The sequence below is a fragment of the Myxine glutinosa genome, chromosome 14 (assembly GCF_964187855.1).
Source record: "Myxine glutinosa chromosome 14, kmMyxGlut1.1, whole genome shotgun sequence".
Taxonomy (NCBI): Eukaryota; Metazoa; Chordata; class Myxini; order Myxiniformes; family Myxinidae; genus Myxine; species Myxine glutinosa.
Window position 1 is genome coordinate 20,796,231 of NC_136274.1, and position 22,852 is coordinate 20,819,082.

Genomic DNA, 22,852 nt, shown 5'->3' on the forward strand with positions numbered 1-22,852 from the left:
CCAAATGGATCGGAGCACAATAAACTTTTCTTTTTTGATGTAACATACTCTCTACGGAGCATTGGTGGTGCTGAAGCAGTTTATCGGTAAGGGTAACAGATGGTTTGCTATTGGCTTCCCAGAGTTGTTTGGAAGCAGCGCATCCCATTTTTAATGTCTTTGCTGGGATTCAGCTGGGATTTGAACTGCCAACCTCCCAGACTAACCCTATCACCATGTAACTAACTCCCTGGGCCTGGCTTGGGCAGGCTTCAAATCAACAAAATCAACAGGCAACTCTCGCCCGGAAAGTGTCGGTACGGCATCGTGTTTCAGCAATTTCCGAGGCGCGTTTCCCAGGTAGAAATCACCTGTTGATCAAATACGAATGCTGATGGCTGAAAGTGGTCTTCACAAACAACACGATATTTTTAATGAGCATATGTTTTAATGTTGAATTTGGTCATTCCTAGGTTTGTCAACCACAAAGCACACGATGGCTAACGATCTTTTTGTTGGTCAGGGATGCCCAAAAACGACTTTTGAGTTATGCAGGTAAATTTCTCAACGATTGTAACAGTTAAAAGCTTGGCACATCGGTATCTTGAACGCTAGAATAATTTGTGATGAAACGCAAACGTACAGTCCATCAATGAGTTGTGCAACTTTCACGTCACGCGAATCGATGAAATAGCTCACTTGCATGACAGAAGCGTTTAAAAAAGAACAAAAAATTGTTTTTGTGCTAATGGGTTAGGGAGATCATCCTCTAAAACATATCTCTTCAAAAAAATTCATGATTGTGGCCCCTTTAACAGAATCATCTGTGCTTTGGCTTCTTGGCCCTCTACCCTCTGTTGGATCAGTACGTTTCTGGTATTGCTAAGAGTGCGTCCAAGCGAGTGGGTTGTCTTTATTGAGTGCAGAGAGAGGTATTTACCTCTCGAGGCTGTTTTGTACCTGTATAAAACAACTATACGTCCCCTCATACAGTAGAGTACTGTTGTCACATTTGGGCTGGAGCACCAGCCTGCCACTTATCTTTACTTGATAGGTTGCAGAAATTTACTCCCTGTAACGTGCTTCCCATTATCTTACGACATACTCAGCTTCAAGAGGAATGTCAAGTCCCTCTTCCTACATCTTTGATGTTTAATTGCATCATACCGGACTTCTGCGACTGTGTCTTGGACGTTTTCTTTTTTTTTTTTTCTTTTTTTTTTTTTTTGCTTTATCCTTATCTTTATCGAACCTTCCCTTAGCTCCTTACCTAGAGTGGCTTTATACCCTGTTTGGGGCGATTTCCATAAATAATAATATTTTTTTTAAAGCATGCATTAAATGTTTTTTTTTAATTATCCACAGTTGACATAGTAGTGGAGCATAATAGTGGAGCACCCTCACCGGGCAGAAATCGGACTCCTTGGTGATCCTCCTTCCTAGGAGGTCGTTCTCCGTGGATAATGTCATAACAAGCAGCATTGCGTCACGGGCTTGCTGCCCCAATTGGCCATCTCGATGAATGTAGCTGATGAGGAGAGTGAATACAGGAGTGCATGGTGGTGGGCTGTGGTTTGAACCGGCTAGCGGAGGGGCGCCACAGTGGAACACAAGCTCCAGGAGGGTTGGGTTCTTGGACATGGCCGAGCACAGCTGGCCGAGGAGCACCAACAAGCTACTTTCCACCTGTGGCAAAACATGCAAAACACTTTTTTTCTGAAAAACTCTTGGATATCCTTTAAATTTTTACCAACATCAATCAAATCTGTCATATTTAAATGTTGCTTTTTTGAGGTTTCAATGCTAAAGTTAACATCAAACCAAACCAAAAACATGGAATGGCCAAGTTAGTGCTGTGGTCTAAGCACTTATCTCACGATGATGTAACCACAGGCTCAAATCTGAAGTGCTTTTGTTCAAGTTATAAAATCATTGTCTTTTGTACAATACATAGACAACCTAATAATTCTCAGTGGGCCACAGACAGCAGAAAACAAAATGTATCATAAAATGTACAGTAGGTCAGGTAAACACGAACAGGGCAGTCTTGGGAACTTAAATATGGGTATCAATTCAATCTGCCGATTACACGTTCAGATGCTCAAATTAGCCCAAAAGCCAAAGGGTAATGAGACTTGATCAGTAAGTTTGTAGTACAAGGTAAAAGGTCAATGTTGTAAATGTACTACGTAAAGAAATCACAAATAAATCATACACGTGAAATGATGCCATCCAGCGTTTTCTTATTAGTGGGGGGGCCAATGTAGCAGATTGAAATGCCCGGTGAAATTGCTTGTTAATTTTTGGACACTGGTTGGGCTGTCTTTAGGGATGATATAAGTTCTAGAAAAAATATGTCTCCAATTGTTTCAAGTTCTTTATGGCGGCCATTTTGGATTTTCAAAATGGCGGATGTCGAAAACGTAAAATTCCATTATCTTGGCTTCTAAATGACCTAGAGTTTCGATTCTGGTGTCCAGTTGTACATTTTTGGGGATAGAGAATTGAATGAAACCTTCTTTAACTAGAACGGGCACTCGGTAGAGCGCATACCTTCGCCGCAGCTACTGTTCTGTACTTGGCATGGGAGTGTAGGGAACAGAACAACAAAAATACGATTTTGACCTTTTCGTGACCTTGACCTTGACCTTTGACCCGATTGCTCCCAAAATCTAATCAAATGTGTCCCGTATAATAACCAATCATCCCACCAAATTTCATGCAATTCGGTTGAATACTTTTTGAGTTATGCGAATAACATACACACACACACACAGACATACAAATAAATACACAGCGATCAAAACATAACCTTCCGCTTTTGCGAAGGTAATAACCTACAAGGGATAAAAATAGGTTTTTATGGCACAGCCGAACCAGTGTCCAAAATCTAACTTAATGCACATCTATCTTAATTGTTATTTGTTATTTGTATGTTCCAGATTCGTGACCCTGAGCTATGATGGAGCCAAAAAGCAAGAAAACCAAGAAAGAAACTGATTTCACACTTTGCATTCAGTGCCAGGATCCCCAAGGTGCACTAGTGACTGAGCCAGCACTGGGCTCATATGCAAAGTTTCTCCAGTTCATCCAGGAGAGGGCACGATATGGTGATGCCGACTTCAAACAGATCAGCGAACGATTAAGCTGTTTCACTGCCACTGACTTGAGGAACAATAAAGCAAAGTGGCACCGGGCATGTTATGGATCTACATGCAACACTGCTCACCTGGAGCGTGCTAGAGTTCGCCACCAGAAAGCCTGCGAACATGGCGACACCCAGCATCTTCATAAGAGGTGTGGACGTCCTTCTTCTGCACCTGCCGCTGCAAGTACCTCAGGTTCTACGCAAGACGAGACTCTTCGCTTCACACGTTCATCATCAACTCCATTCAACAGAGACCTTTGTTTCTTCTGTCAAGAGGTCACTAAGGAAAGTGTACATGTTGTATGCACGTTCAACGCAGGTAAACAGCTGAAGAAAGCTGTTGAAGAAGGCAGCAACCACAAGTGGAAAGTTCAGCTGAGTGCTGCCATCAGTGCACATGATGCTCATGCGATCGACGTCAAGTATCATCTCCCATGCTGGGTGCAGAATGTCCAACGTGCTCCCAAGAGTGGGACATCAAGTGATGACAAAGAACACATACTGCAAGAAACTAATGTTATCAAAATAGCCGCAGACATTGAGTTTGTCAGCCTTGTTCGCTCTCTACTCCAAGCTGGTGAAATTCTCAACATGTCTGACCTGAAGTCGGTTTACTCCAGGATTCTTGACAATAATGGTGTGCACAATGTCCCATCACCTACTACCCAAGGCATGAAGGAGAAAATCAACTCTCACATTGATGACGTTCACTTCATGAAACCAAAACGTCGAAACGAGTCAGACTGTGTATTCTCCACTGCCGTGCGTGATGCAGCTGTCGAAGATGCAATGACGAAGACAAATGAAAAAAACATCGAACAACTGTTTGAGAGTGCCTCTGTTCTCCGCAGTGCCATTGCTTGTCAGAACAAGCACCCATGGCAATTTGAAGGAGAAATGAACACTGATGATGCTGAAAAGCATGTACCCAAAGTACTCTATGCTTTCCTCCGCTGGCTACTGGAAGGACCAGCCACGAGCATTGAGCCAGAGACTATGCGCTCAGCCACTATTCATCGAGATGTTATAACCATCAGTCAGAACATCATGTACGGCTACAAGTCAAAACGCCAAGTCACGTACAAGCCCAAAGAGCCAGATGCACCATTCCGCCATCGCTTAGAATGGCCACAGCAGCTTGCCGTTGCCATTGTAGTCCACCAGTCCACCAGAAACAAGAAGCTTCTGGATTTCCTGCATGGGTTCGGTCTGTCTGTTGATTATAGTCGGATCTTGCGGTTGGAGACACAGCTGGCCAACTCAGTCATAGAGTCTACGACAGAACAGGGTGTATACTTTCCAAGAACCATGCGCATAGGGACGTTTGTCTTCTTTGCAGTGGACAACAGTGACTTCAATGAAGACACACCTGATGGGAAGCGGACACTCCATGCTACAGCCTGGGCACTCTACCAACGACGGGAACATGCACCCTCCACAGATGAACATAGAACACTGACACTACATGACCGAAAGGCCAGACACCGCTCACTCAAGGTTCTGACTGCTCCAGACTTTGTTCCTTGCCAAGCACCAAACAAACAATCTGCCACAGGTACCACGTATAGCTTCAAGACACGGTCAAACCCAGATGTCACCAAGCCGTACTCTGCGACGGACACAGTGTGGCTACTTTCACGCACAATCATGCGAACAGCTGAAGCTGAGGACGTACAAGACGACATCATCCCACCAGATGACCAGCTGCAAGCTGCAGAACCCCAGCATGCTGACCCTGTTGGGTCACTCGTCCACGATCCAAAACAACCACCTGGCAGTAGGATCAAGCATCACGATATCCCAACTTGGACAGCCTACAACTCACTGCTCTCCTCTTCGAAGCCTCTGACAGAGGTCAACGCCCTGCCATTGGTAGCAGCACCAGCCCATGAATGGCAAACACTGATAACAGTCTTGAAACAGACACAGCAAATCAACTGCATGGTCATGGGTCCCGATAGGAAGACAGTGATCACCTTAGACATGGCCCTGTATGAGCGAGCCAAACAGTTGGAGATGACCAGAGATGACTGCAAAGGCAAGTGGGTACTGCGACTAGGGGAGATGCACACTGTGATGGCTGCACTGAGGGCTGCTGGGAATGCCATAGAGGACAGTGGTCTTGACGAGGCTTGGTCTGAGGCTGATATCTATGGCCCAACAACGACCAGACAAATACTGGAAGCCAAGCACATGAAGAGGGCTTTGGAGGCCCACATCACCACTGTCCAAGCCCTCTTCGACCTCTATGTGGACGAATTCTTCCAAGAGCATCCCCATCTGAGGGGCCCATGTACCCAGTCAGCACAACAGGTTGCCCAGAGCTGTCATCTACACAACCGAGAGGAGATGACAAGCGCGCAGAACAACATGCTAGCTGTCCTCGAGTCAAACGAAGTCCTGGAGGCCATGGCAAAGTTTGATGAGAGGAAAGAAGCCAAGAGTCCACTGTTCAAGTTTGTGCGACGCTACATGCGGATGATAATGCTGATATACACATTCATCCGTGCCACCCGTGATGGACAATTTGAGCTTCACCTGTCTTCACTGGATGAGATGTGCATATACTTCTTTGCACATGACAAACAGAAATATGCCAGGCTGACTCCCCGGTACCTTGCAGAGATGAAGGCCCTGAAGATGACAGATCCAGGGATCTACCAAGAGTTCATGGATGGGAACTTCAGTGTCCATAAGAATGAAATCCCCTTCTGTGCTGTAGGTGTGGACCATGCACTGGAGCACATCAACAGGATCATGAAGGTGACAGGGGGTATTGTGGGCATTACCCAGAATGCCAGTGCCCGCGAAAGGTTCTTTCTGACAGCACCAGAGCTGAGTAGGCTTGCTGAAGAAGCCCGTCAGATGGCTGGCTCACAATCAGCTACACGCAAGGAGCACCACGACCTATCAACCACAGTCTGGGCTCGGCAGGAAGACAGCATTCGTCGACTGAAGAATGTGATCAGAGAGTCCATGAATCACATGACGCATGAGGGTGAAGACCTGACGACTATCATCACCAAGGTGGTGATGCCAGCTGAAGTACAGAAGGATGTCTGCAACCAAGATGAGATTGGTCAGAAAGCGTATAACACGTTTGTTGCAGAGCGCATCAACACAAATGAAATCAACCTTTGGGCCAGAATGGGAAAGGTCAAACTGAAGATGTGGAAGAGTGCCAGGAAAGCTGTGAAGCACAAACTGGCAGACAAGGTTGTAGAGCTGAAAGACGACAGGTCACTGTTTGCGCGCATGCTGATCGTGGCCCGCTCACGACCAGAGATCAACTTGAAGGATGCCATAGGTCAATATGAATTCACCGCGCTTCCACGAACCCTCTTTGCAATGGCTGGGACACTACTACCATGCACAGACAAAAGCAAGCTCATGGGCATCCTAGAAGATCTACCCAAGAAGTCAACTGGCACTGGTCAGCAGCCAGACGACGACAATCCTGAACATACTCCACCCCCTCCCAAGAAGGTGACTGTCATAGACGGCATGGCATTAGTGCAAGCAATGGGTAAGCCACAATGGGTCAGAACATGTGCCCAGTGGGCTGGCCATTTCAATGCAACACTGGACTGCAAGACCAACGGGTATGATGAAGTCCACCTCGTGTTTGACCGATATGATCTGCCAAATTCACTGAAAGAGGCCACACGGGAGAGGCGCCAAGGTGGCAAGCCGCCCACTGCTTACCACGTTCAAGACAGCACCCCGATTGGGAAACTGACAGCAAAACAGTTCCTGTCGCACACCAACACCAAAGATGAGCTAACTGTCTATCTGGCAAAGAAAGCTCTGTGTCACTTTGAGGGGACTACCAAGGTCTTCATCGTCACTTCAAGGCAGGATGTCTTCTCCAACTGCATGGATGTACAGCATCTCCGTAGCTCCCAGGAGGAGGCTGATACGAGGATCTTTCTTCACAGTCTAGATGCCGTCCGAAGAGGTGCAACACAGCTGTACATTCAGTCACCTGATACTGATGTATTCATCCTAGCACTCCACCGGTACCATGAACTATGCAAAGACACATACTTCATCACGGGTGTGGGGAACAAGAAGAGGCAAATCTCACTGGAACCAATAGTACATGAACTTGGTGTCAGGAAGGCTGCAGCCCTACCAGGATTCCATGCATTCACGGGAGCAGACCAGACTGGTCGGTTTGCCGGCAAGGGAAAGCTCACATGTTGGCAAGCCCTCAATAGGTGCTCTGTTGAGGTGGTATCTGCGTTTCATGACCTTGGGGCCTCTGAGGAGCTGAGAGCTGACACAGAAAGTGACATTGAGGCATTTGTATGCCAGCTGTATGAGCCTCGTACTACAGTTGTGGATGTGGGCAAGCTGAGGTGGAGACTGTTTACCAAGAAACAGCTAGAGGCACAGAAGCTGCCACCAACACGGGGAGCTTTACATGAAGCCATTGCTCGTGCACATTTCCAGGCCATGGTGTGGCATCAGGCTGATGTACCGGACCCCCAGCTTCCACAACCAACAGAACATGGATGGAGAGCAGAAGGAGATCAGCTGGTGCCCATCACAACCAAGGACCCTCCAGCCCCAGCTGCCATCACACATCTAATCAAATGTAACTGCAAGAAGACCCAATGCATGTCTCACTGCTCATGCAGGTCTCAGCATCTCAACTGTTCTGAGATGTGTATGTGTGGGGCAGATGAAGAGGTGTGTGGTAACACGGGTCAGGAGCGCCCCATGGGAATCGATAACACTGATGATGAGGAGGATGGAGATCCTTCAATGTAACAATGAACACTGCCAACTAAAAATATTGCACAAAGACATTATAAGTGTACATTTGAACACTAAAGTCCAGCCTTTATGTGATTTAGAAGTGAAAATGATGGAAAAAAATATATATATGTGTTGGCATAAGTGCGTGAAAATCCAAGATGGCTGCCATAAGAACCCTTTTGATCATATGTAGGTGTATAAATGTGTGTTTATTGGATTAAGTATCCGCAAATATGTACATTTGGACACCAAAATTAACACTCTAGGTCATTTAGAAGCCAAGATAATGACAATTTCGGTTTTCAACAAACGCCATTTTGATAATCCAAAATGGCCGCTATAAAGAACTTGAAAAAAATGGAGACATATTTTTTCTACAACTTCTATCATCCCTAAAGACAACCCAACCAGTGTCCACAAATTAACATTTGAATTCAACGGGAAAACATTGGCCCCCCCACTATATAGCAAGTATAGAAAGTTTTAAAAAAAAACTATACAATTGTATGTTTTTTAAGATTTGCTTGCAGAACCTCCCCCCATTCGTGAACAGAGTTTAGGATTACACTTATATGGAGTTGATGACTGCACAAAACTGTGGTAGATCAAGAGCGTTAATTGAGGGTAGAAGTGCGAGGGTGGGGCAGGAGGGGTCAAGGCACCAACAGTGTAACGAGCGCAGGGCACAAGCTTTCACAGCATATGGTTTAGCGGATGACAATATGAACTTCAGTGAGGATCCAGGGGGAAAAGTGCCCGGAAGCTCTGCCATAAAGTGAGGGGAGAAATCAGGGTAAATTACATCACAGCATATACAATAACATAACCAACGAGAGTGGCACTCGGTAGAGTGCAAACCGCCAGCCAGGCTGAACAGTCTACATTTTGTATACCAACCGATAGGCCAGATCTGGATTCGGACCTGAACCAAAATCTAATGGGCTTGTGCTCGTCGCCAAACAAACTCATCCACAAAGTTTTGTCATAATCTGTGCAAAACTTTTTGAGATGAGTCTTTGTCACTCAACAACAACAATAATTCCTGGCTGTAATTGGTGAACATAACACAATGTGTCCATGTCGCAGATGGCACTTGTATGCCCCAAATACAATCTGGCCTCACCAGTCACAGTTAGTGGGACATCAATAGCATGCATGCATATCTCTCTATATATATATATATATCTCTATATATATTGTTGCGGATATGGGATTTGGCCTCCATCCATATCCGCTTGTAAATATTCCCCTATTTCCCCAATACTCCCCAACTATCCCCAATCCCCCATTCCCTAGTCCCATTGTCTGTAAACAACACTCTGTAGCCCCGACCTTCCCCTTTTTCCCCCATTAAATGTCGTGCCCAGGTTCACCGCATCTCACGTAGACAACTATAGGACATCTTGCTAGTTATTCTTAGTCTATGTCAGTTAAGGACTCGTTTCCATTAATTCTGACTCTTCGTTGCACCAGAATGTGATTGTATGGCACCATTAGTAAGTTTAGGACCTCCCAATACCTCCCCGCATCTCTTCCTCAAGAAACAACAACACCAACAACAACAACAGCGGCGCGGGGAGTGCGCGTCCTCACTCCGGCTTGGTTAGCCGCCATTGACCATGTGCTCCGACGGGGTTACCACACAGGGGCTCACTGTCAGCTCCTCGTCAAGGGCGGAGCCCGGTAACCCCCCGCACCCAATAAGAAGCGGCGGACCGATTCCATCTGGGGCGGAGCTAACGAGCCGAGGGCGTGTCACTCCCCGCTGGACATGCGCAGGAAGACGGAGGTGACGTCAGATGCGCCTCAGCTACGAAGAAGAAAGGACGCCACCTCCTAGCGCTGAGAGATACCTCCCGCATCTCTGGACCGGACCGAGTCGATTCTGCCCCTGAGCCAAGGTGCACCTTGAGCCATCGACTACCTGCCCTTCCTTGCCATCAATCCCTGTGTGAGTCAGTCTTGTCCCGTTTGTCTGTGGTCTGTCAGGGCTAAGATAAGACCGTGTCTAAGTGCCCACCTTTCTGTGCTGTACCTCTTGTGCCATGTAATCTAAACGTTCTGCATACCCCATATTATATCCTCCTCCGGAGGTCTTGAGAACTGTACCCCTGGTGTCGTGTCATTTAACCCAGCCGTTGTGTCCTTTCCTTCATTGATTTAGCATAGCGCGATTCGGCCAACGTTCGAGTGTAATCGGGTAACTTGTGCGAACACGGCGGCCATTCCGCTCGGTCAAGCAACATCTAAGTCGTGTCCGTAACAATATATATATATAGGTTCAAATCTCCTTTTATATATATCGTTATATATCGTTTGAGATGAGTCATATCTCATATATATATATATATACATGGCATAAACGATTCCAATTTTAAGGAGATTTGAACCCACAACTGCTGCCTGGAGCTGGTTATGAACCCACAAACTCTGGGATGCCAGTTCAGTATCCTCACAATTAGGTCACCACTGGACCCGGATATACCTGAACACGACTCATTTAGTCCTCCATTTCACAGTCCGAAGCATGAATACAAGAGGAGGAAATTGAAGAAATGTTTGTTGGATGGGATCATCCCTTGACAAGAAAGCAATTTCTAGCAAAGAGCTAGAAATTTGTTTAATGAATTTGGATTGTCAAGGGTTGGTCAAATGCTCAGTGGAATTGTGGAGTTGACGAACTATGCATAACATTGCTTATTTAAAACAAAATAATCACGAAGCCAGCATGAAACCCCACCTTAGGAGAACCGCTTTGTGTACAATCAGACAGTAGATGGAGTAGAGGTTGCAGGACAGGCTTGTGACAGAGCAAGGGTTGCCGTGCCTGGCAAGCCAGTATCTCAAACTGTATAAGCAATGCCAGCCTCGCCTCGTCCGACGCATCGCCATCCGGGCATTGACGAGACCAGCACAACAGTCGCCGAAGGACGTCTTCAGAAAGAGCAAAGTCCAGCACAGGACCCAAACCACCATCCAGCGGAGCAGCCTCACGGGCGAGCAACCACGTCATCTGCTCGGCGTTGTTGCGCACGGTATTCACTTCGTCCGGTGACAGGATGGGTGGACTACCGTCCACAGTCTTGCTGCCCGGCTTAGCCTCCAGTATTTTGAGCACCTGTTGTCGGTACAAGTACAAATTACCTTTGAATGAGTATGCTATGGAGCTCAACTTACTGCCATTTATGCTTTGTACTCAATCATACTAAACTTGACGAAAACAACAGATTAAAAATATACATATGTTAAATTTTATTAATTAGTGTTCTCCATGTTCTGATAATACAGGTTTGTTGAAAATTTGATGACAAAAGCTGAAATGGCAAAAACGTTATGGCCTGGATGACACACACGACACGACACACGACACACACACGAAAATCCTTAAAATGACTTTTCCTTCCAACCTGCTGATTTTATCAAGCAAGGACATTTCTATTTCCTCTTCCAATCTGCAATACTTTGCCAAGTTTCCTGCCATCATACCGAGCTCGTCATCAATCATGTGCAAACAATTTTCACATTGCGTAGGGAAACCAGTTCAAGTAGTTCAACTCAGCAAAAAAAAACATTTCACCAAATTCAGGATCTGCAAAGAGGTTTGGAGGGGAATTGAGGATGGGGGTGGCGACCAGGGGGGCGGGGGAGGGGGTTGCTGAACAAACGCTCCAGAGTTTGAGGTCATCACAGGGAGGCAATTCCAAAAGTTTCGAAGTATAAAACTGGACAAACCGATTCAACAACTCTGTCCAGATAAGTCATCTCAAACTGAGGTGGATCTAAAAGCGGCATTAAAAATGTTACCATGGAACACTTCCAGCATCGCGGTAACATTAATCTCCAGTCCACCCTCAGCTGTTGAGCTCGGTGTTGCAAGCAAATCTACCCATGGCAGTGAACTGAGCGGCATTGCTCTACATTTCAGCCGCGACCGTTAAACCAACCTCGCTCTTCTGAAGCAGCTTTCCGACAAGCCACAGCATTGCTTACAGAACATTCACATCGATCGTTGTGTTTGGAGAGTATTCCCATGCTCGGCAGATTATGAAATATGGAGCAAGTGGAAAGCTTAGCACAAGTTTTCAAAAACAAAAGAAAGAACATAAACAGTGTTCCGATCGAATCTCTGGGGAACCCAGTGGAGATCAAAACATTGTTGAAAGTGAAACTAGATATGGATATCAACATCTGGGTAGTGAAGAAGAGGAAAAATAATAAATCGTTTGTTTGATTACAATTTTACATTTGCCTTTGTCGATACCTGTCCGGCCACAAATGCAGAAATATCCTTTCCTATTGAAAGATCACAAATTCCTTCCGATCAGAAATGTTTTCCATACATCCTTTTAAGGGTGGGTGTAGTAAACTAACTTAGATCACAGTCGCATGATAGCAACACCAAATTAAAATAAACACTGGCTGCCACACCTTCAACTAATGTGTTAACAAGTACCTAACGACTCCCCCAAAGGATACACGTGTGTTTGCAGTACATAAGACGGGAGGTGATGACTCTGCTACGAGATGAATGGCTGAGACAGAACCAAAATAACACAAGTACCGCTGGCATACATCAAATATGCTGAATATTGATCAAGAGGCCAGTAAAAAGTAAAGAAGAGGACAGTTAGGATGTTGTACGGCAGGGGTCTTTCACTCAGAGTAGTTAATACATGGAATAGTCTTCCTGGAAATGTATGGGCAGCATAAACAGTAGATATTGTTACGGTTTTGCAATAGAGGACAACCCCTCTAGTTAATTACACGCCAACATATAGCCTGCAGTAGTCAGTTATTTCTTATTAAATGTAAAGATTAGCTCCCTTCCCATTGTGTCGTAATTAAAGCAGAAATGCGTTGAGTTAGGCAGGATTCCAACCCCTTGTGTGGTTGAACGAAGACGTTGGTTCGTGGGCGGGGAGAAACAGTCCACGTGATCAACCGCGACAGTGGTAGGCGGGGAATGAAACCTTCCAAAAGTAGGCAGGGAATAAAACCTTCCAAAAGGAGGCAGGGAATGAAACCTTCCAGAAGGAGGTGGGGGGGAGGGGGACTGATCGCACATGACCAACCACGGCCAATGGGAGGCCGTGGAACCTTCCAGAAGGAGGTGAGGGGGAATGACCGCACATGACCAACCTCAGCTAATGGGAAGCCGTGGAACCTTCCAGAAGGACATTCCACCCGATAAAGGCCCGTGCCGATCGTGCTTCAAGTTCTCTCTCCTCGTTCGTCTTTCAAGCTGGCTGTCCTACGAGCTGGTTTGTCCGTGCTGCACTCCTCCAAGCTGGTTCTTCATCAGTGCTGGGTCATCCTCCGTGCGATCCTCCTTCGTGCTGTCTGCCGGATCGATCCGTGCGCCATGCGCGGGAACTGCCGGACCCAAGTCATCATCGGCCCGTCCACTGGTATGAGTCTACCCGGTGTGTGATTCATTCTCTGTGTGTGTGCGAGTGTGCCAAGCGTCAATGTTGGGATTAAGATAGGTAAGAATTGTTAAGTCTGCTCCTCGTCCTTTTTTCTCTGCCATTGTAAATAAAAGACGTGTACATTTTGCTTCCTTTCGACCTGCTCGTGTGCGTCCTCTTCCCCATTGACCCAGCATCGTCCGAAAGCAAATCCGGTTGCTCAATTAGGCCTGTAGAATACGCAGGGTAAAGCCGTGACCCACACTGTGCGATCAGCTCGGCACACTTGATTGGAATAAGGTGTGGGAACGCGAGGGGTTTAATTCCCGGCCACGTGGTCTCGCAAGGTATTCGGGTCACGATCGATAACCCTTCGACCCGTGATTTGTGGATTGGCGATTGGAGTTGCTACGCAACCCGTCGACCGCGAGTTTCGTCACGGTCGATGGCCCATGGACCCGGTGTCTGTGGGGAAACGGGGTCTTAACCCCACCCTTAATACGTCGACAGACCCGGGATCAGCAACAATATGTTTAAATGGAATTAGACAGGTACCTGGAAACATCAGGAATAGAGGGGTACAGGGACCTGGGCAGGAATGGTAGGTAGCTGAGGTTTGGCTACATCATTAGATATGTGTGTGTCAATTGTGATGTCTATGTGAGAATCTTTTGAAAAGGTGAATGTGCTGTCGTGTTTGTAGTCTCAAATGACAAAGGTGTTGTGCCACCCACCCCCTTCAAAAGGCAAATCTTATGTGTAACTTTAAAAAAAAATTAAAAAAAACACACACACACACACACACACACACACACACACACACACACACACACACACACACACACACACACACACACACACACACACACACACACACACACACACAGTCACACACACCAAGTTGATGTAGTGGGTGTTGGTGTAGCACAGGCTTGATGAGCCAAAGGGGTGTGTGTGTGTGTGTGTGTGTTGCTCGCAGTACCTTTGGTACCTTACCTGCTGCCAGTGGTTTTGAAAAACCATGGCGCATGTTTCAGGATCTGCCATTCCAGGGTCGAGAGCACTGTCCATTGCCGCGGAAATTGTGTCCATCTTGCTACGGCCACTGCCACGAGGGGCCAGCTTCACAAGCCAGCTCATCATGCCACGCAGCTTTCCAGCCAGGACCCAAAACTTCACTCAAGCAAAGCACGCTGCACCATATCCAGGGTTCAACCCCTCTTGGCAGGCCCTCGATGCACCCAGCCTGAACTTTCTCTTCAGCCTGAACTTTCTCTTCAAATTCTGCCAAAAAAATTTAAGCAAACAAGCTAAATTGTGGTTTAAAAGCTTGGGTGGCTCAAGAGGAAAACACAGGACGTAAAGGTGTCCGGTTTCATATAAAAGAGGACAAAGGAGCAGAAAACCGGACATCCCTCTAGAAAACAGGACGAATGGCTGCCCTATTCATGATGCACGAGTTAATAGGTGAGAGGTAATGCAAACGCCTGCGACCTGCGTAAAACAAGGGTTTACTACAGTCTAGATATCCAAATCATAATGTTGAGAGCATACTATACCTTTGTTGACTTTAATAACTTTTTATGAAAATGAGGATAATTATCAATTTATTGATTCATTTATTTATTTTTTTGTATATTGAATCGAGGCTCGTGAAAGAGCTAACATTTATTTCACAAACAAATCAACCAGACAAACAAAATATATAAAAAGAGGGAGCGGAAGACAAGATGGGGAGAGAAGGGGAAGCACACAAACACAACATTTGAGAGCAGGGAGATGTGTGGGAGGGAGAGGGCTTGGGGGGAGGAGGCGTGGGAAGGGTGGGGAGGGGGGAGGGGAGGGAGAAGTATAAAACACAAGGACACCAAGGACTTCCAGGACAGAAGCCATGTAAGCATCCATGTGACGAAGCAGGTGATTAATGCTACAAAAGGTACAACTTCTGGTCTTCATCAATGATCTCTCTGACTCTCTTGAAAATCCTCTATCTCTTTGCTGACGACTCTACTCTCTGTCGCTCCATTCTTCATCCCTCAGATCGGCAGTCTGCAGCCTCCTCACTCTCTGCAGACCTTAACAAAATCACAGACTGGGCAAACAAGTGGAACATGTCTTTCAATCCTGACAAATCTCACACTCTTACGATGTCTCTCCGAAAAGACCGACTGGACAACCCTCCCATCCACTTTCTGAATAATCCTCTCCAAGAAGTTCTGTCACTCAAGCTTTTGGGTCTCACTATCTGCCATGATCTTTCCTGGAAAAACCACATTTCAAATCTGGCCTCCAAAGCCAGTCGCCGACTGGGCATCCTCCGTCGTGCGAAGTCCTTCCTTGGCACACCTGAGCTCCTCACCACATACAAGGCTTTCATCCGCAGCTCAATGGAATACTGCTCTCCCCTCTGGGCTGGTGCTCCTGCCTCACACCTAGCTCGTCTTCATGCTGTTGAAACCAAAGCATTCAGAATCATTGGAATCTCCCGCGATGAAGCTAACTCCAAGGGCCTCTCACTCACTCACCGCAGGCAGGTTGGTGGTCTTTCCGTCTTCTACCGACTCCTCTCTGGCCTTGCCCCCCCCCCCAGCTCTCTCTGGGCTCTGTCCCGCAAATATTCCTACAGGTCGCACAAGATCTGCCTGCAACCCTCTTTTGGTTAAACTGCCAAAATCAAGACTCTCTGCTCACCTTCACTCCTTCATTCCTCTTTTCTCCCGCCTCTGGAACAAACTCCCTCACTCTCTTCAATCCCACTCCACCCTCCAGGTCTTTAAAACAGCTGTTCACCACCATCTCTTATCTTCCCCCATCCAAAACCTTGATCTTTTCTACCCCCGCTAATTTCACCCCAATTCCACTTTTTGAAATACCAACTTTTGTCCTGGAAGTCCTTGGTGTCCTTGTGCTTTATACTTCTCCCTCCCCTCCCCCCCCCCTTCCCACGCCTCCTCCCCCCGGGCCCTCTCCCTTCCACACATCTCCCTGCTCTCGGATGTTGTGTGTGTGTGCTTCCCCTTTTCTCCCCATCTTGTCTTCCGCTCCCTCTTTTTGTGTATTTTGTTTGTCTGGTCGATTTGTTTGTGAAGTTAATGTTAGCTCTTTCACGAGCCTCGATTCAGTATACAAAAAAAAAAAAAAAAAAAAAAAAAAAAAAAAACTTGGAATGGTCCTGTGGTGTAACATAACATGCGAACCTCGTATATTTTGCCTGTAGGTATACATGTATCCTACAAAAAAGGTGGGGGGTGAGGAGGCGATTATTCGCCATAACACAAAATATATTTGCCCTCGTCGCCCACGCTGCACCCGTTTATAGTTACTGAAATACTCAATGGAATATGGAATGGCGGCAAGCAAGGTTTCATTCTTCATTCTTGTGGTTTATTCCAATGTCACTCGTTATATAAAACATTTGTATCAGAGGTCCTGGAAAACCACTTTTTGTCTGGAAATTTGGCCTTCCATGGCTGTGTGAACCGTGATTTCAGCCTGTGTGAACCGTGGTTGGGAAGCTTATTGGAACCGACAGCATTTTCGTGCCCATCCTAAGTTGCCTCAAGGGCATCAACAGGCAACTGCAATGTGTTGAGCGGCACTAGGTGTTGGCTAAACCAGTCAGAACAGGCAAGATTACTTTCTCAAGGGCACACCTACACCAACGAATATGTGTATGTGTGTATATATATATATATATATATATATATATATATATATATATATATATATATATATATATATATATATATATCAAAGTAAACTACACTGAATTTGCAGGAAAAAAAAATACACAATACTTAAATGTTTTAACATTATTAGAAGGCCAATAGCAAGCCAGCCGGGTTTTTATGACCAATATAATAACTATAACGTGGTGACGTTAACTCGCAGCCAGATTTGAACCCACGAGCGTCGAGTTACGAGTCCAGTGTCCCCACCACATCTGATGTGCAATGAGCAATGCCTGCACTAGGTGAGTGTGCTTGGGTGCGCGAGCCAAGTGGACATTCTTTACTACCTTGTAAACACACTTGCACTTCACCGTTCAGCAATTCCCATCTCAACTAGTAGCTCGTGATGCTGGCAACTGAGGTTCAAGTGCCATGTCCAAGTCTTCGTCCATTCTCACACCAATGGCCTTTTTTGATGAATGTTAAAGTATACCAATGGCCTTTTTTATGCACATGATGTCTACAAGTACCACTTAGAAGAACTAAATAAATATACAAGTAAATAAATGAATAAGGAAACAAAGGAAAGACCTTCATTCCAGGTTAAAAACAGGTCTATCTTTCCAACGTGTCATCACCAATTCAAGGCGTCAAAAGGCGTCACTTTGTCAACACACCACCAAAATATATCAAGTGACCTATGAATTATACTTGTTTCACAGAAAATCTTTGAATGTGTACAGTAAGGCTGTAAAAACAAAGGGACCTCAACAGCTGGTACCAGAAGTGCCTTTCGGGGATATCCGCATCATCGCAAAGCATTTCTCCAAAACAAATGAAAAGGCCACACCAAGGAGCAATACAAGGAAACACAGCTTGGAAACATCCAAAGACACTGAACACAACCGCACCCATCAGCACTGTACCGGAGGTAGCTTGTTGATCAGAGTGTGCCGCAATTCCACCTTTATACCACGACAATAGGTCGACCATTAGCAGGCACTCGTTCTCCGCTGACTTGTCTTCGCTCCGTCGCGCCGACACCGAGCCATCAGAGCTCGCCCTTTGGAATGCGGGAATGAAAGGACAAAAAAAAGCCGGGGATTATCATTGGAGGGTCCACGGTACTTCTTGGAACTGACGACGACTCCGTAGGTAAAACATGGCAGTTAATCCAAGCACAGTGTTCAAGCGGCAACAAACAAAGTGCTGCCCAGCCAATAAAACTTGTGCCAAGCCTCACGCTTCGCACATTCGACACAGTTTAATGAAAACCGGTTCACCCGTTCATCATTCCCATCTGAACCAGTGGCTTCATATCCGGGGCACCACACGTTCAAAGCCCTTGCAACATGCGCGCCTGTCCATCGCCTACTAATGTCCTCATAATTTATGCAACATATACTGTTGGTTTTAAGCCTGGTGTTGGTTTAGCGGTTAGGGTGCCGGCTTGGGATCCTAGGATCCTGGGTTCGAATCCCGGTCGATCGCTAAATTAACACCAGGGGGGTTGACTCAGCCTGTCATCCTTCTGAGGTCGGCTAATTGAGTACCAGCTTGCTGGGATGAATGATCCCGGTGTGTACCCAGGCTTAGAATAGGTACACCGTATCCCTGCGCATCGTAAGAGGCGACTAAGGGTTGGCACCAGGAAGGGCATCCGGCCATAAAAACATTGCCTCAAACAGGGAACCATGATTGTCATGGGGCCCGCAAGGCTAACCCCTGCACTAGCGGGGAAAAATGGCCTTAAAATGATCATTCATTCATTCATTCATTCATACTGTTGGCTACCAGTGTCCACATCTTGCATGTCATTTTCATGTACAGATTCCTCAACTTGCCTTGGATCACTGTTAATAAATAAATAAATAAAAACCACCTTTAGAGGCCATTTTTCCCCGCAAGCGGGGGTTGGCCTTTTTCGGGAACTGTGGTTGTTGTTGTTTTTCGGTCCCCTTTTTGAAGCAATGTTTTACGGCCGGATGCCCTTCCTGACGCCAACGCTTTTTGCCGCCTTTTAACGACAAACAGGGAATTACCAGTGAACTGGTACTCAATTTAATAATAAATGGATAATTAATTAACGGCGTTAAATACTGCACATGCCTCTCATACCAAACACATGAGAAACAGTCACAAATTATTTCTTGATAAATCACAGAAAGTGAAAGGTACACCAACATTCATTTGAATTCTCTGTCCTACACCCAAGTTCCCACAACAGACAGAATTCCAGCATGTTGGCGTCAGTGATGCTTAGACTTCTGGTGAGGTTGGCCGTGGTACGTTTTAGGCCCAAGTCTTTCACGGACTAGCTGGCCAGGTCCGACATTTGACTAAGTAGTCAGAGCAGGAATTTGAATTTTACTTCATGGTGCTGATGATAGCTCGCCGACTGTTCGTGAGGGACACTGAGATATTTAACAACTAATGCAGGCAGTTGGGACGCACACGGTTTAACAATTAACATCCATCCGAGAGACTGGCACACGTTGACAAATCACCCTGCCTGTGAAACACCGGAATGACAGTTTATAGCTGGGCCTCGATTCAAGCCCAAGGTGTCGAGGCCAACCTGTCAGCCCACCGCGATCCTGCAACTATTTCTCAAATAACTGGCACAAATTCTTCATCGACGTACCAGATTTTGTGTTGCATTAGATGCCGTTTCGGAAGTAGTTTTCTTCAGAAGTTTACCCAGATTACCCAGACTCTGTGGTGTAATGGTTGGAGGGTATGCTACGAGTCTGGGAGGTCTGCGGTTCGAAATGCGGCCTCGTCATACCAAACACTAAAAATGACACGTACAGTTTCCTTGCTTGATGCTCAGCATTTAGTTTAGAGGATAGAATACAGACAAACAACCATAGGTTGGTAATACCAGCGCAGGCTTTGATGGGCCTCCTCCCTGCATCAAAGTTCCTGGTAAGGGAACTCATAGTATATTGTTTTGGGAATGCCTTCGAAGAGGGAAGCTTGCGTAGTATAGCACTAGTTATTTCCCTAAGTGCATGTTTAGAATTGCGTGAGATAATTTTATTGAGATTTTAAAGATATGCATCATTATATGTCACCTGCGTATGTCTAAAACCGTTATACCTTCACAACTTTATTATCCCTTTGTAATCTGTCTTTTATGTACCTTTAAAAGGTCCGGTAGGCTTACGGAACAAGTTTGCGTGGGAAAACACCGCCATCACAGCAGAAAGGCCACCATCAAAGTGGGTGAAAGGTCAAGGCTGGTTTCCCCCATCCACGGACGAGGACACCAGCCAATGGCAGCAGAGCGAGGTGTGGCTAGTGGAGTGATGGACAAGGGTGAGGGCAGAGATTATAAAAGGAGGTGGTGCGAACTGGGTGAAAAGAGATGCACGGAAACTGGGCTGGAGAACCTGCTCTTGGACTGCTGGGGTTTTCTCCCCAAAACGGCACGCATCGGTCTGAAGCCGATGAACATGCCCTCATCGCAAGCCACGCCAACTCCCACCTCCACCTGCACCTCCACCTCCACCTCGTGGAACAAACCATGCCCATACAGGCCCAGGAACTTGCTCGGAACACACAAATCAGTTGGCCCCTTGGCTGGCGTGAACACTTGAACATGTTTCCTTGGAATTTAGACGAGCCCAACGACTACAACAACATTATTTATATTATCGCCCTTTACAGGTTTCCCTGGTGCAGCATTCATGAATGCACCATGTGTGGCCTGGCATCACACGTTGCAGAACAGCCCAGGTACAGGCAAGGCAGATCATTAGAAAGCCATCTGGGTTTTATCTAGCAGTTCCTTTGTGACAAGATAATTCTCCAGAAACTAACTCGGTTTCCAGAAGCTCAAAATGAAAATCCTCAATAATGCCGGCTTTGTCCAAGACGTCTCGTGTCGTCACCCTTTAGGGTCTCACCATCGGTGATCCTAAACTGCCCAAGAATGAACATCACTGAAAGACCATTTTAGAAGGTCACAATGCTGCCAGACATGGTGTAAGCTAACATTTAAACCGGGTCAGCCCAAAATGAATAAATACACAAATATACTAGAATGGCACTCGGTAGAGCGCATAACTCTACCAGGCTGAACAGTTTACATTTTCTATCCCACCGATAGGCCAGATCTGGATTTGGACCTGAACCAAAATCTACTTGGCTTGTTTTGTCACCGAACCAACTCGTCCAACAAGTTTCGTCCGAATCTGTGCACAACATTTTGAAATATCGTGCTATGTATCTAACACTCAGTAGTGAAGAACCACTTTTAAAAAGTCTCTGATCCGGATCTGGATTTAAATCTTCATCAAAACCTGATCATTTAGTCCGTGTCACATGCCCAACCTCTCCACCAAATGTCATCCAAGTTCGTTCACAACATTTTGAGATATCCTGATCACCGACAGGTAGACAGACAAACATACAGGGGTGAAAACATAACCTCTGCCAACTTCGGTGACGAAGGTAAAATCATGCATCAATTCACACCGTTGGCATAAATTCAACAGTAATCCATACTATAATTCATGGACTGGTGTGTGTTTGTTGCGCAACTCCTACAGTCTGGCCCGATTACATTCAGACTTGCTACGTAGGATCTACATGACCCCAATTAGTATATAGGTGTGTTTTATCTTTGCCATGTGGTCTTGGGGGAGGAGGTGGGGGAGGGGAGGAACGCAAATTCTCTATGCAAATTTATATCGTGTAGCAGAGAATATTTGGGGGTCAGAGCAGAGACAGAACAGTTGGTAGAAGACAGAAAGACCACCAACCTGCCTGTGGTGAGTGAGTGAGTGAAAGGCCCTCAGAATCAGCTTCATCGCAGGAGATACCAATGATTTTAAAATCCAGTTTGTGAGAGTTTGTGATATTGTCCAGGTCTGCAGAGAGTGAAGAGGATGCTGCCTGCCGATCTGAGGGTTGAGATAAGGAGCGGCAGAGAGTGGTCATCAGCAAAGAGATGGAGAGGATTTTCCAGAGTCGGAGAGATCATTAATGAAGATTAGAAGAAGCACAGAGCCCAGAACACTGCCCTGAGGAACTCCAGCCTGAACAGGAAGAGGAGATGAGAGAATTCCATTCAGAACCACACGTTGACTGCGACCAGAGAGGAAGTCCACGAGTCATGAGTGGAGATTTCCATGGATACCATAGGAGGAGAGTTTGGAGAGCAGGGCGGTGTGCCAGACTGTATCGAAGGCATGAGATATGTCAAGGGAGACAGCTCTGATTTCTTGTTTGGCATTGAGGACCTACATCCATTGTTAAGACAGCAGAAGAAGAAGAACCATGTCCAGAGTGGAGTGGCCTGGTCTGAATCCCAATTGATGATCTGAGATTACGCCATTGGAGAAGAGGAAGGATTTGATATCAGAAGAGATGATGGATTCCATTACATTGCTGATGATTGGGAGCAGGCTGATTGGTCTATAGTTGCAGGGATCTGTTTTTGCACCTTTTTGTGTAAAGCGGTAATGTTGGCTGATTTCCAAGATGATGGCAGATGACCTTGAGCAAAATAGAAGGTGAAGAGAACAGAGAGGGTGTGATAGAGCGGCAGAGCAGGATTTAGGGCTGATGCCGTCTGGTCCAGTTGCAGAATCGGAGTCGAGGTTTGACAACCACTTTTCCAGGGCAGTGAGACATTTTGAACTATAAGCACGGGGCATGTTTTTGCTTCATGCAAGTAACCCGGGTTATTTGTATTTTCTGGAGCGAGCATTCAGCTGCCTATACATACACTGCCCAAATGAAGTTTGCGTCAGAAGTACGTGTTTTAAGGTGTGTGTCAGAAGAAGATGTTCCATTATTGCACCAAGATTGCCATAGGTGTGAAGATCACCATAGTCTGGTAGTCAAACATAATGGGGCAGAAAGAATCTCGG

The 22,852-nt window shown here is 46.1% G+C and overlaps 1 protein-coding gene across 6 annotated transcripts in view; it reads right to left on the reverse strand.

The window, feature by feature from the left end:
• The window catches only part of FHIP1B (FHF complex subunit HOOK interacting protein 1B), a 59,329-nt gene that overhangs the window by 31,986 nt on the left and 4,491 nt on the right, over nucleotides 1-22,852 (reverse strand). For 2 of the 6 annotated variants that reach the window (XM_068135246.2, XM_068135247.2), the window contains exons 2-5: nucleotides 17,897-18,033; nucleotides 14,296-14,583; nucleotides 10,632-11,009; nucleotides 1,384-1,665 (exon numbers count right to left, since the gene is read on the reverse strand). In XM_068135246.2, coding sequence (XP_067991347.2) covers nucleotides 1,384-1,665; nucleotides 10,632-11,009; nucleotides 14,296-14,442 — 807 coding nt within the window. In that variant the 5' untranslated portion in view covers nucleotides 14,443-14,583; nucleotides 17,897-18,033. Of the gene's footprint in view, nucleotides 1-1,383; nucleotides 1,666-10,631; nucleotides 11,010-14,281; nucleotides 14,584-17,881; nucleotides 18,034-22,852 lie in introns of those variants that run through there. The other 4 variants (XM_078768043.1, XM_068135250.2, XM_078768044.1 and 1 more) reach the window with 4 other exon arrangements.